At 46.2% G+C, this 14,832-nt stretch overlaps 1 protein-coding gene across 21 annotated transcripts in view; it reads left to right on the forward strand.

Annotated features, from left to right (window-relative positions):
* FRMD3 (FERM domain containing 3) overlaps positions 1–14,832 on the forward strand; it is a 382,586-nt gene that overhangs the window by 313,529 nt on the left and 54,225 nt on the right. For all 21 annotated transcript variants that reach the window (XM_070495921.1, XM_070495924.1, XM_070495918.1 and 18 more), the window contains 4 exons: positions 912–975; positions 1,821–1,909; positions 11,691–11,765; positions 12,080–12,148. In XM_070495921.1, the coding sequence (XP_070352022.1) occupies positions 912–975; positions 1,821–1,909; positions 11,691–11,765; positions 12,080–12,148 (297 nt within the window). The remainder of the gene's footprint in view (positions 1–911; positions 976–1,820; positions 1,910–11,690; positions 11,766–12,079; positions 12,149–14,832) is intronic.

Genomic DNA, 14,832 nt, shown 5'->3' on the forward strand with positions numbered 1-14,832 from the left:
TGTCATCCCCATCCTTTCCAGCCTCTGCTTAGGCACATGTATTTATAGCAGCCATGTACATGTTACTAAAACAAATTTTCTTCCCACGTTAATCCTAGATTTTTTTTTTTAACATCCATTGAGCTTTGTCACTCTCACAAATCCTCTCCTAAGTTAAAACAGCTTAATGTGCCCTCACTGTTCTTTTTCCCCCAGGAAAAACACAGGGGCACACATGACTGTCCTTGGAATTAGATCAAAGGAATGAAAATAGAATTCTCTCCTCTCTTTACACATATGTTCTCACCAAGGAGGTGACCCAGGGTCTACATTTCAGGCAGATTTTAATCCAACAGCTCCTTAAGATGGAAACTAAAGTCACTCTTTTGACTATAATTCATCAAGTTGTTCTCACAGTTTTGAGCATCTCAATATCTAACAACACTATTCTTTATAAACAGGGAGAGCAGAAATGAAAATTTTGCACTGTGGTGTGTGTGTGTTTCTTGGACATGGATGTAAAAGAATGAAGGAGACAGATCTTGTGAATCCGTGTGATTTCATTAACTGAGTCTGAAAGAACCACATTCTTCCTGCCTTGAAAATTGAGCCTGCCAATTAATATTGTTTTGGACATTAATGTTCATGAAACCTCTAGAGCTCCTGGAAGAAAGGTGCAGCTTAACTGTAAAAAATGGAATAAATAATTCTGGGCTGCCTACGGATCCTCCCTTGGGAAGAAAATTGCCGTATAGTTCTCTCAGGGGCTTTCGCTGCTCGTTAGGCCTTCACGGATGATGAGATAATATCTTGTTTCACTGCAGTCTGTGTTGGCATTTGTGAGTCAGCCGGATTCCTACGGGAAGGCCAGGTACTTTGGTTAGCTGCCACTGTTTTTTTCCTTCTTACCCAAAGAGATTTTCTTTTCTTAGGCCCGATGTCTGCAAGTTGAAGTTTGAAGGAAAGACTTTTTATGTGATTGGCACCCAGAAGGAGGTCAGATACCACTTTTCTAACTACCTGTTTTAGTGTGCGTATGTGTAAGTGTGTGTGCATGAGAGAGATTCAAGCATAAAATGTGCCGTTAATATTGTAGCTTTAAAGTTTGTGATGATCATGGAAGCTATATGCAGAAAACAGTTTAGAGGTAAACAAACACTGAGTTTGTACCTTTAAGAATAAATCATAGCAATGCTGACCATCTACCCCCATGTGAAAAATAGACTGGATAGATTGCAGAAATGAAAATGGAACCTCCCTCTCCTCTGTAATTTGCCAAAATACAGATTTATGAAACAGGTGAAGAGTACTTACAAAGCTAGATATCAACCAGCGCTGGTTAGAGTTTATAAACAAAGCCTGTGAGTCCTGGGAATCTTAAGATAATAGATAGATACAGATACAGATAGACACAGGTTGGGTTCTTCGGGAATGTATTCGGTTAGAGGCCATTATTGAAACATTGAGCCTCAGAGCTACGTCTGGAAGCTTGCTGATTTTCTTGACCCTAGTTTTCAGTTCAATAGACAGTTATTCAAGGATGCAAATAGTTTTTAAACTAATTCAAGTCTGATTGAGGGGTAGGCGATGCCTGGAGCGTCAAGAGGCATTACGAGGCTGCTTTTATTAGAAATAGGGCCTAGATAGATTAGTGATGTCTGCGCAGGGTGAAGGGGGCGGGGTACCACTTTAACAACACCTTTAGGAACATAGTAATGCATTAGTGACTTCAAATCTGTTTGCTAGGTGGGATGCAAATAGGTAAATATCTAAAGGAAAAACAGGAAAAACGTAAACTGTGTTTAACATGCCTTTTCTTGTTCTGTTATTTTTTTTACTAGAAAAAAGCCATGTTGGCATTCCATACTTCAACACCAGCTGCCTGCAAACATCTTTGGAAGTGCGGGGTGGAGAACCAGGCCTTTTATAAGTAAGTAGCTTTTATTTATTTAATCATAGGTTTTAAAAGCACCCATGGAACTCTATGTTTTGCAAATAGGTGCATCCTCATTTCTTTTAATATAGTCCTTTTTGTTGTATTTAAGTGAATTATAAATTTGGTGCATTGTTCAGGGTGACTCCCAACCACTGTTGGCCTCACCAAGTCCTGAGCTCCATGGTGGGGGTGTCCCATAGAATTGCTGTGGGCTTTTTTTGCTTTTTTCCAATGTTGCTGTTTCCGTTCAACATGTCACAGGATCTCATTTTCGTCGACTGCCCCCCTGAGAAGCAGACCTTGAGAAGAGTTTGGAGCAAGAAGTTTCTTTGGGATGTGGTCCCTGAGTGTACCAATGGGGGTGTGGGGAAGGGAGATGGGAAGCAAGCAACGCAGAGTGTGTCATTGAGCAGGTCATTCCTGTGGGCAGCTGGGCTCAGTTCTGCTGGAGAACCCTAGAAGACACTAGAATATGCCTCAAAGTTCTCCCCTAGACCAGCAAAGAGGCTGGGCTGTTTATGTACCAATTCCCCATTCATTTTGGTTGTAGGCCACTTTAGAGGGCAGAGTTCATATTCTCTGGCATGTCTGGTTTACTCTGAGTGTGGGTTGAATGTGTTTTTACAACGAGAAAAAGAAACCTTTGGCAGAGAGTCACACATGTTCATAAGTAAGGAGCCTTCAGTATATGGAGATGACAGCCAAAGGTTTATGGGTGGAATGCCATCAGAGTCTAGGATCATAGAAAGTCAGTGCTGGACAGGACTTCAGAAACCATTCATAAAGCTCTCAGATTTCAAAAGAGTTTCAAATTTAGGATCTTTCCACTGAGTCTCAGCTTCTCCCCTTTGAGACATACTTATTGATTGGAAGAGCAGTGGTGATGGACGCAGTTAAGAACCTTGCCCAGCCCTGCCCAGTGTATCAGCACCACTGACCCCTGGAGCTCATCCTGGTGGCTATTGCTCCACATCCCCCAACACTGAGATTCTATCTTACTCATTAGACTCACCTCCCTGAAAATGCTGAGTCTCTGAACCTCCTGGGGTTTGGCTGATGAGGACCATCAAGAGAATAATGACTTAGACAATGATTTTCAGCCACAGAGCTCTTTTCCTTAAACAGAATTGTAGGTAAAGTCTAATAGATAACAGAGAAAGGAATAGAAAAGCTGTGCTTGTTAATAGGGACCAGAGTTGGGACTGGGGACTGGAGACCCTTCACCCGTTACTGTTCCTCAGGAACGTGGGTGACCAGTTGTCCTGTTTGCCTGGAACTTTCCCAGGTTTAGTATTGAGAGCCCCATGTCCTGAGAAAGCCCTCAGTCACGGGCAAACCCTGTATCAAGAGCATAATTTGAAAACCTCTTCATGAGATGATCCACAAAATACTGCGCTTCTAGGAATGATGAGGTGTATCAGCAGACCCTCCCACAACCACCTGCACCTCAGGGCATCCGTGGGTCCCCTGGGGTAGCTGGGGACTGGCTGAAAAAGGATACCTGATGGCCTCTGAAAAATCAGCATGTCTAGACCTCTCCTTGACATGAAGCTGAGACAGAGAAAGCAGAGGGTTTGGTGCTCTTAGTCTGTAGATGGAGCCTGCACATTTTTTATTTTTGTTTTTAATTACTTTGTAAATTGAGATAATACTCATATACCATAAAATTTACCTTAAAAGTACAATTCACAAAGTTATGCAACCGTCACACTATCTAATTCCAGAACATTTTATCACCCTGAAAAGAAACCCTGTATCCAGTAGTGGTCACTCCCTATTCGACCCACTCCCCAACCTTGGCAGCCACTCATCTACTTTCTGTATTTATACATTTCATATATTCTGAATATTTCATAAAAATGGAATCATAAACTATATGGCCTTTTGTGCCTGGCTTCTGTCTCTTAAGGTAATGTTTTCAAGGTTCGTCCATGTTGTAGCATGTATCAGTACTTCATTTCTTTTTATGACTGAATAATATTCCATTGTTTGAATATGCTGCATTTTGTTGATCTATTCATCAGTTGATGGACATTGGGTTGTTCCCTCTTTTTATCTGCTGTGAATAGTGCTGCTGTGAATATCCATATAAAAGTTTTTCTATGGACTATTCTCTTAGGTTTATACCTAGGAGTGGAATTTCTGGGTCATAGGGTAAGTTTCTATTTAACTTTTTGAGAAACTGACCAACTGTTCTTGGAGCCTAAGCTTTTGGAACTCTTCTATTCCTCCTTTAATGAAATCATCTGGCTCCTGTCAAAGGATAACGTAGAGATGTTTAGTTAGTTATTTTGAATGAGTATTTTCTCACAAATGAGGGGGCTAGTAGATGGAGTCTAGAAACAAGGTAAAAGCAAGATATAGCATGACATTATTTTATTGTAGATTTTTATGTCATGTCTGTACTAGATTTGATCTCTCTGAGGGTAGGAGCTAGGTTCTGTTTATCTCTGTATTTCCTAAAGACCCCAGGCATTCACGAAATATTTTCTGGATCAAAGCACTCAGGCATGGTTCCTGTCCTCTGGAGATTTGTCCCCTGCAGTTGTCTGTGGCTGCTTCAGAAGACCCAGATAGTTTAGCTGTGAGCACAAGGGGCACTGCAGAGAATTGACTGAGTCCTTGCATCAGCACCTCTGCTTTGGTTAGGCTGGGCTACCCCGTCTCTCTCATTAGGACTTTTAACCCCTAATGTTTGTGCTGATCTGAGATTTACCAGAATCTTTTCTTCCTGCATTATCTCATAACCATACCTGTTCCTTAGGAAAAAGGAAAGATACCACTTGTTCTGACCCAGCTGTGTGACCTTGCACAAGTCCCTGGCCTCAGCCTCTCATCTGCAGAGTGGAGGGGACTGGAACTCAGCCAGGACTGGCTTGCCTCACTGTAGCCTGGCATTACCCACTGTGGGTTTCTGAAGCCAATGGGCTTGGGTTCGAGTCTTGACTCTTCACTTACTAGAAGTATAGCCTGGAACAAAGCACTTAAACTCTTTGAGCCTGATCTGTATATTTTTGTGTGTAACATGTGACTGTTTAATACCTGCCTGCAGTGTTTAGTTCTGCCTGGAGCACTGACCATCAGTGAGTGGTGGCTGCTATGACCACGCCTACTAACACCTCCATTATTGAAAGCTTTTTGAGTGCCGGTTGGTTGCAGAGCCAGTCCCTTGATTCTGAAGGGCTCCGGTTCTGTTAAGCTCGGGGATGGGTGCCTGCTTCCTCCGCTGCCCCATCCCTTTCCTAGCAGAGGTCCTAGACCTGCTTCCAGCTCGTTCTGACTGGCACTGCATCTTAATGGTTTTGGCTGGCAGAGCAAGGCCCTGATATTGTTTCCTGAGTTGGAGGTGGTTTGCTCCCTCCTTTTCTACTTCGCTTGCCATGGGAACGGCTGCCTGGTGCCTGGGAATTCCCTAGTGTGCTTTTAAGACATGAATGTGCTGCTGGTTGTCAGCTGGCTCCGGGCCACCGATCAGGTTGGAAAGCCCTGGCTCTGAGATCTGCTGCCTGGGAATGAAGCCCAGCAGCAGAAACTCTGATTTCCCCTCCTGCTCCAAACCCCAGGGGATCCTTGATGCAGACTCAGTCACCGTTTCAGAGCTTCCTTTATGCCATGTGTTTTCTAGGCGCTGCCACCCCAGGGCACTGGAGCTTGCCCTTTCTGGGCGCTGGTTCACCCAAAGCACACTGGACACCCTGCAGGGTTCAGGGGCTCACTGGTGTTTCCATTTGATGAATCTTTATCTCACTTGCTTTACACGTGCACTGTGCTGGGCACTGGGGACACGGTGGAGGCTCAGATGACGCTCACTGTCCCCAACTTTGTATGGAATTGTGTGCAGGGGATAAAGGCAGTCACTAATAAATTTCATATCTGGAGTTTGGTGTGCATTTGAGCAGAGGGACAACATCACACTTGGTAGATCAGGACCAGAGCAGCTCCCTAAACCAGTGAGCACACTTCACTGAGCACATCAATGACCTGGAGATCTTGTTAGAATGTGGGTTGTGGTCCAGTGGGTCTGGGTGGGCATGAGAGCCCACATTTATAATAAGCTCCCTGGCAATGCTGTGCTGCAGGCCCAGGACCACACTTTGAGTAATGAGGTTCTAAACCGGAAGTTCTCAGCCCTGACTGCACATTAGAACCACCTGGGGGAGCTTCTGAAAAATACCAAGACTGTGGACCCTACCCCAGACCCTATTAAATCAGAATCTGGGTCCTGACAAAAGCTCGTACACAAATGTCCACAGCAGAATTATTCTTAGTACCTAAAAGGTGGAAACATCCCAAATGCCCAACTGATGAATGGATAAAAGAAAGTGGCATATCCGTACAATAGGATATTATTCCACCATAAAAATACGTGAAGTGCTGATACACACCACAACAAAGATGGACCTTGAAAACATTACGCTAAGCGAAAGAAGCCAGCCACATAATATCACATCTTGTATGATTTCATTTATTTGAAACATCCAGAATATGCAAATATTTAGAGATGGAAAGTAGATTAGTAGTTGTCTAGGATTAGGAGTGGGGAAGATAAGGAGGGGAAATAGAGACTGATTGCCAATAGGTATGGGGGTTCTTTTGGAGTGATGAAAATGTTTTCTGCTGATTTTTTTTACTTTATGAAGCATACTGAAAACTACTGAAGTGTACAATCTAAGAGGGTGAATTTTTTTTTAAAAGATTGGCACCTGAGCTATAACATCTGTTGCCAATCTTCCTTTTTTTTTCCTCCCCAAAGCCCCCCAGTACATAGTTGTAAATTCTAGTTGCAGGTCCTTCTGGCTCTGCTCTGTGGGATGCCGCCTCAGCATGGCTTGATGAGCAGTGTTAGGTCCATGCCCAGGATCCCAACTGGTGAAACCATGGGCCATCGAAGCAGAGCATACAAACTTAACCACTCAGCCATGGGGCCGACCCCTGAATTTTTTGGTATATGAATTATATCTCAATAAAGCTATTGTTTTAACAGTCAGAATCTGGGATGGGGGTCGAGATATTGGTAGTAATGAAAGTTTCCCCAGTGGTGCTAATGTGCAGCCGAGGGTTGAAATGCTCTAATCCACTGATTCTCAGAGTAGGGTCCCTGGACCTATATCAGTATCTCCTGGGAGCTTGTTAGAAGTGCAGATTCTTAGGCTCTGCCCCAGACTACTGAATCAGAGACTTGTATTTTAAAAAGCCTGCTGAGTGATTCTGATGCTCTCTGACGTCTGAGGACCTGAATGGCTAAAGCTTTATTTTCAAAATACAGACAAACCTCGGTTTGCAACCTGCTTCCTCCAGCTTCTATCATGTGACCATAGTTAAGTGACTTAACCCTTCTGTGCCTCAGTTTCCTCATGTCAAAATGTGGATTGTGGGGCCAGTCTGGTGGCATAGTAGTTAAGTTCTTGCCTTCACTTTGATAGCCGGGGGTTCGCAGGTTCAGATCCCAGGCATGGACCTACATACCACTCATCAAACCATGCTGTGGCGGCATCACACATATAAAACAGAGGAAGATTGGCACAGATGTTAGCTCAGGGCCAATCTTCCTCACCAAAAAAAGAAAAAAATAAGTGGATTGCTTCTTCCTGTGAAAGAGCTGTGAAGATAAAATGAATTTGCATATTGAAGGTGCTTCCAATGGTTTATGGCCCATAGTAAGTGCTCAGTAATAATGTAGGTTGTTGCTATGATTACTCCAGAAGCTCTAAACTGTGATTTCAATGGGAAATTGTATTGTTAATTCTATAAGTGGCCCATTGGAGCAGCACCCATTGTCTCCCCAGCACCTCCATCCCTAGCCCCTATAGTGGCAGGTGCCAGAGGAGAAGTTAGAGGCAGGGGTGAGGGGGACGCGTGCCTACAGAGCTGTGCTGTGTGTGCATCATGTGATACTGACACTCAGCAAATGCTTTGCTTGTTCCAGACCCTGTCGGCACACATGGCACATCTCACATGTTACCCCATTTAAAGTACAGCTTTGTGTCAGAACTGGGCAACAGAGCTCTCTGGTGCGGTGGGAAGGGGTCTTTGGGTTCCGTGGCTGCCCCGGCAGTTCTGGAGTGAGGAGTGGTGGAGAGCTGTGACAGCAGAAAGGTGAGTCGTGACCAGGCCACGATTTGAATACACAGTTGTTCCCGAGTCAGGTGTTGGTAAATTGGGGACTGCCTGGATTTCTCTGTGAGGTCACACACATTTGAGAATAGCCAACACTTTGGTGCTGGGATTCTGGTGGGGCGGTGGGAGTGGGGAGGGGGCGGGCAGGGAAGCACCTGGCGGAGGGAGAATTGCTATTTTAACTAGGTTGTCTGCAGTGGGAAGGAGACTTTGCTCTGGGCTCACTGATGTGAGAGCCCAGGAAATGCAGCGGGGGACGCGTCAGCTGGAATTAGGGCGTGAAGGCCTCTTACTGGCTTTCAGAATGTTTGACAGGGTCCCCGGAATCTCCCTGACTGAGAGGATCGGCTTTAGTAGCTCAGCAGTGAGAAGGCACTGGAGAGGCTTGGAGAGTGATCAGAGGGAGGGAGGGCGGGCAAGTGTTACATAATGAGCAGGCACAGGCCAGGTGCTTTCACATCATTTAATCTCACTAGCCCTCCTCAGAACACTAGGAATTAGGGACTAGTATACCCTCCCTCTTTAAAAAATTCGCGGAGAAATCGAGGCTTGTGCAAGGTCACAGGATCAAAAGCAGATAGGAATCCCAGGCCTCTGCTCCTTTAAGGAAAATGTCACCTCTCAAGTCTTCAGGGAGAATACAGGGACTCAGAGGTTCTCAAATGAGAGTGGGCTGCCTTGGAATGACCTTGGGGTGTTTGATAAAAATAGCACCTCCTGGGCCCTCTCCAGACCTGCTGAATGAGACTCTAGCAATGGAGCCTGAGAACTGGTGTTTTCAACCCCTACCCCGGGTGCTGCTGATGAGCAGCTAGGTTTGGGAACAACTGGACGCAGGTCCTGTAAGCCAGCCACCTTTCTCCTCCCCCTCTATTTCCCTTCATCCCACTGTCTGTGTCCCAGTTCCCAGTGGGTTTGTGTTGTCCAAGATCTCCTTGAACTCCACTGTTAAAATTCCATTAAAGATCTCACCCCAAACACTATGGGGAGTCTACATGGGCATTTGGGAGGGCAGGGAATTGGCGATAAAGCTCCCGGGAGAGCATCTCTGAGCAAGTCGAATGACAGGAGTAATCACCCAGGGCAATCAGCTGCCAGAGGGAAGCCAGTGCTGTTTTCCCTGGGCTCACGCTGAGCAGACAGCTATTTGCTTTCTCTGTGAAATGTGTCTTTTGACCTGTTTTTCGTGAGGCTCTTTGAGGGTTTGGGTGGATGCAGCGCAGGCCTGAGGCCTCCCGCCGAGGCATTTCTGGGTGTGAGGAGAAGACAGTGGCCTCCTCTGGGGCCTGGAAGGGCAGAAGCGGGGAGGCTGCACCAGTGAAAAACAGAGCTGCCCACCTCTCCCCCCGAGAGGTTCCCTGGGACTGCTGCGCTGGCCACACTCCTTTGAGCTTCTAGTATCTTCTATAAACTGGACACAGAGTTGAGTTTGAATTTCAAAAAGGCCAATTAAGGTTCCTAATAATCTTCTTTTTAGCAGACTACCTTGCTCCAAGGATCCTTGGGGACCTAGAACAACAACAACAAAAAATATTTAAAAAGCAGAAACTTCTTTAAAGTTCTCTCCTCTGCTTCTGCGGACTTGGGAGCAACAACCCTGCCGAAAAGATGGGCAGGGGGGAGATGGTGATGGTGACAGCTCTTTTCTCAGGCTTCAGTAGGTGTGTCAGGCCCAAAGCTCTCTAGGGCTCAGGGCAGAGGGTGTCCTCACAGGACGGGGAGGGCACTGTGGGATGCTTGCTGGGGACTCTTCTCCTCTTCACGGTGACCCAGCTCTGGCCAGCAGCCGGTGCTGCCTGTCCCAGGTGTCCAGAGCCTCAGCGTGTGGATCTCTCTCTCTCTCTCTCTCTGTCTCTCTCTGTCTCTCTCTGTCTCTCTCTGTCTCTCTCTCTCTCTCTCTCTGTCTCTCTCTCTCTCTCTCTCTCTCCTGCTCCCACCTGTCCTTAGGGATCCCACGTGGTCTTCTCTGAGCCCTGCCTTGCCAAGAATCCCCCTCCCCGAGCCTGCTACGCCTCCCTTGCCCATCTCACTCTCCCTGCTCCTCCTTTCTAGCCAGTGCCCCTCTGCTGACTCAGGCTGTTTGCAAAGGTGGAGGGGAGAAGGGGCTTCTTTGCAAAAGAATGCTAGTTACTATGGCTTTCCATTGTTCTGAAGACAAAGACCAAAGACAGTACAAGGTCAGGTCCTGCTAAACTAGGGGGAAAAACTTGTGTGTGTGAGAGTGTGTGTGTGCACGCGTATATAATAACAATAATAGTAATACCCTGGGGAGATACACTTAAGATCTTCTTTTAGTTCCTCCAGGGCTCAGACTCAGGGCTTTTGTGCCTGCTGGGCCTTCTGCCCAGACATGACCCACTGTCCTGCCCTGGTTAACCTTCCCACCCCTGGATCTCAGCTCAGGACACCTTCCCTGGCCCCCAGACTACCTCAGTCCCCCACCCCCAGCCCCCCCCCATGCTCTCAGTGCATCTCTCCTTTCATAGCTTGTAATTTACATTTGTAACTTATTTGAGCAGTTTCTAAATTAATATCCATTTCCCCTCTAAGCCTTAGATGGCACGAAGGCAGAGACCCTGTGTCTTCCCTGAGCTGGGGAGAAGGGAGCAGGCATTCAGTTCACAGCTGCAGAGGGAATGAACACAGGCTTCAAGACACTCACGGGTGGGGATCACTGCCCACAGGGAAACTTCTCACCAGACCCCTGCGGTGTACACTTCCTTGCTCAGAATTCTATAGAGCACAGTTTTGTGGTGTTTTTGTAATTAAGATTTTATAACTATCAATATTTTTAAATGATCCTGAACTCTGGGAGACCATTCTTTCTAACTTGTTGGATTTAATTGCCTAAGGCTTAAAGCGATTGATTAGAGGCATCCTCAGCGGCCAGAGTAATTTAGTGCCCTGTGTGCGGCCTCCGGGCAGCCCATGTCCTAGATTGTTTTTCAAAGTGTTGTTGTTTTGTGCGTATTTATGGGCAGGGCTCAGACGTGCTGAATCAGTGCTTGGCTGGCTTCTCATTCCGCGTGTGTCTTAGTCATCTACCAGGGCGGGTTCTTCGAAAGGGCACTGGGTCACGGTGACTTAGCCAGGGAATACTCAGAAGCCAGCAGCCATTCCCATGGTGACATGGGCCCCTCGTGCCCTCTCTTGGGTAATACACTGCAGTTGGGTCTTTTGTGAGCTAGTGAGTGACCTGGGTCACTGGGAAGCTGTCTCCTGCTGCAGTGTTGCTCAAGGCACAGCCAAGAAAGTGGCCCCCCTGCAGGAAACTGAATGATACCATGTGACACAGTCAGTCCTCTCCATATCCTTCAAATAGAAATGGGAAAGAATCCCTTCTGATCACCAGTATTGCCTGGTCCTGTTTGCAGGTCGTGACCTGGTAATGGATTATGAGACCAAACATGTGGGTCATCACCAGCATTTAAAAGAATGAAAAGAGATAGCATAGAAGAGACCAGATTGCAGTACACATGGTGAAAATAACTATGCTTTTGTGGAACTGTTCTTTCAGGATTGTGTGTGTGTGTGGCAGGGTCATATAATACAATGTATTTCTTTCTTTCAGTCAAAAATACCTGATTACCATGCCCTATAGCTTGTCCCACTTGGACTTTCCAATGTCACTACCACCCCGCTCTGCTTTTTCTTAAAGGTATGCAAAATCCAGTCAGATCAAGACTGTGTCAAGCAGCAAGATATTTTTTAAAGGAAGTAGATTTCGATATAGGTGGGTACCCATGGTTCCATGTTGATGGCGGGGTTGGGGTGGAGGCAGCCATTTACATTTAAACATTTTGCTTATAAATCAGTGCACGTTGGCTTGTGGGCTGTTTTGGTCCTCCCTTTCCAATTCATTCATCTCTTATGCTCACGGGCACCCTTAAACTCTGTAGTAAGTTCCCCTTGTGGAGAAAGAGAAGGTGGGGATTCCCAGTGCTGGGTCAGACCACTGTGAAGTTAGAAAACAAAGATACATGTGCACAGCCCTCGCCTTCTACTCTGAGTGTCCTTGAACAGATGTTGTGTTTCTGTCTTTTGCAGCGGTAAAGTTGCCAAAGAGGTGGTGGAGGCAAGCTCCAAAATCCAGAGGGACCCTCCGGAGGTGCACAGGTGAGTGGGGTGCTCCCAAGGCTCCAGGAAGCTTCTGGGATGGACAAAGGGATTTAAAGGCTGGCTTTGCCAAAAAATCCTCTATAATGGGAGAGGGTGTAAGGGCACCAGCTCTCTACTGTTTTGGGCTCTGGCTGCAGGCATGACACTCTCACTGTTCTGGAAATCTCCCTCAGACAGATTTGGCCTGGCCGTGGCGTGAGTGCGACTGGGCTCCATTTTGAGTTACTTGCCCTGTGGGAAGTCATCGGCCCAATTCGGCCTGGAATGTCACATGAACAAGAAGGACGTGGGTGAGGCACGGCTGTGTCATCTCCTGACTGAGTCTTTCATCATGTCCTCTTAGAGCCTCTTGGTTCCTGCTTCTGTTCATCAGATATGGCCAGCTCCCATTAGCCCGACTCCTTCTAGGCTGTTTCACACAAAGGGACATGGGTACTCGTGTCTCATTGGACTCTTTACTCCCAAAAGTCAATCAGAGGAATGAGGAACATAGTCATTAGTGGTTCATTAACATGGCATTATATGTAAGTCTTAGGAATTAAATATTCTCTTGGTCATATTGGACTTCATACCACTACAAGTTACACAAATCATTGTACACCCTAAACCCCAAACACGCTAACTGTCTGAAGCTGAACATTCTCATCATGACGCTTTCCCTCTTGAAGGCAAGATGATCATAAGCCATATGCTTCAGGAAGTTCTCGCACACTGATTGGCACCTGTCCTTCCTTCCCTGTCTTCGGACTTAGAGGAGTCTCCATTATGCTCAGGTTCGCCTGGTCCCCTCTAGTTCCTGGATGACCCAGTGAGCCGGGTTGTTGGGCACTGCCTGGCACATAGTAGAAGGTCAGTACATATTTGTTGAACGAATACATGAACTAGGAGTGTGGATGACAGCAGCACTTCTGCTATTTTCTGGGACCTGAGATCTGTCCACGGTGCTGCCCAGGGACCTCGACCTCCCAAGAGGCAGCACTGTAGTCAGAGCCGTGGTGACGGGGGCCACTCTCAGGAGCAATTTCTCATTCCTTCCCAGTAGCCAGTCGCATGATAGGGAATTGTTTCTCTTGAACAATTATTTCATTTTCAAATTATTTTGACTTCTCTGATGTGGCTGTCAAAAGTGAGAGTATAATATATAGTATATATATTTCTCTGGCAGTGTTCAGAGATGGCCACTAGTCTAGAATGGTGAGGATAAAGCTTCAATCAGCTCTCTTTGCTCACACTCGAGATTCTACTCGTCAAAGAATGACAAGTTCATGGACTCCTACCTCTACTGATGTGTATATTTAGAGACAGATGTAGACAGACTGAGAACACTGTCTTGAGATTTTTCTGTTTTTCAAAAAGAAAAGCAGCTAACTCTCATGGTGGCTCACTGGTCTTTGCTGGATGAGAATCACCTGCACACCCCCGAGGCCTGGTGAGCCCTGGGCTGGCTGTGTGAGCCGCCTGGGCATAGCGGCCACCACCTGGGGACCCCCAGAGGCAGAATTTGTACCTGAAATGAGCACCTGTCTGAGGAGTCGTGAATGGATTCTAATCTTGGCTATGTTGCTTAGTGCTGTGTGGCCTTGGCTTAGTCACTTAACTTCTCAGATCATCAGTTTGTTCATCTATAAAATGACATTCATGTTTCTTTGCCGGACTTCTAAGTTTTGTTATGGGCATTGAAATAAAGTTCTTTAAAAATTATAAAGTACCATACAAATGTGAGGTGGAGATATTATTATCGTCTCTCATCCACAAATGAGGAACTAATGTCTGACAGACATGTTCACAGTAAAGTCTCTTCTGATGGAGATTTGGCAACAGGCCAGCAGCAGCTCCTTTCCCTCCGAGGAGTGGTGCAGGGCTCCGTGAGCCTCATTTTAGTTGCTTTATTTTATGCCACCATTTTTGAAGCCAATCTTAGAATATATTTGCAGTTCCCAAAGGAAACCTTTCTACGTCAGTAGAATTCTTAATGACAGTTTCATTTGGAAACCATTATCTGCCAGATTATGCACATGTGAGCGGGCTGCAAAGCAGGTCAGGCATTTTTGCAGAGTCAGCTGATGGGTGCATGGGAGGAACACAGCACAGACCCTCACCAGGCCTGGGGAGACCCAAGCTATGGAAGCCATTACCTCAGGAACTCAGGTGGAAGGGCGGAGTGGGAGCCCACTGGAATGTCGGCACATCCTTTAGAATGTGCATCCTTTAAGGATCTGACACAGAGGGAGTGCATGCAGCCACAGACAACATGGCATTAGGGGTAGTGAACGGAGTCCCTCTGGGGTACAGCAGGATAAATCATGCAGAAAAGTAGTGTGGAGTGCAGCAGAGGCCCTGGGCTGGGAATCAGATGATCCAGCTTTGAGTCCTGAGTCTGCTTTTATAAGTGTCTTTAGTCAAGTTCCATAACCTCACTGAGTCAGTTTCCTCATCTGTAAATACAGTATTTTTCTTACCTATCTTATAAGCACATTGAGAAAAACAAATGAGGTAAAGTGTATACAAATCACTTTGTAAACTAGAAAACAGCCTTCTGAATCCTGATATCATTATTATTGTTATTATTATTATTATTTGAGGAAGATAAGCCCTGAGCTAACATCTGCTGCCAATCCTCCTCTTTTTGCTGAGGAAGACCGGCCCTGAGCTAACGTCCGTGCCCATCTTCCTCTACTTTA

Source organism: Equus asinus, chromosome 23, assembly GCF_041296235.1.
Source record: "Equus asinus isolate D_3611 breed Donkey chromosome 23, EquAss-T2T_v2, whole genome shotgun sequence".
Lineage (NCBI taxonomy): Eukaryota > Metazoa > Chordata > Mammalia > Perissodactyla > Equidae > Equus > Equus asinus.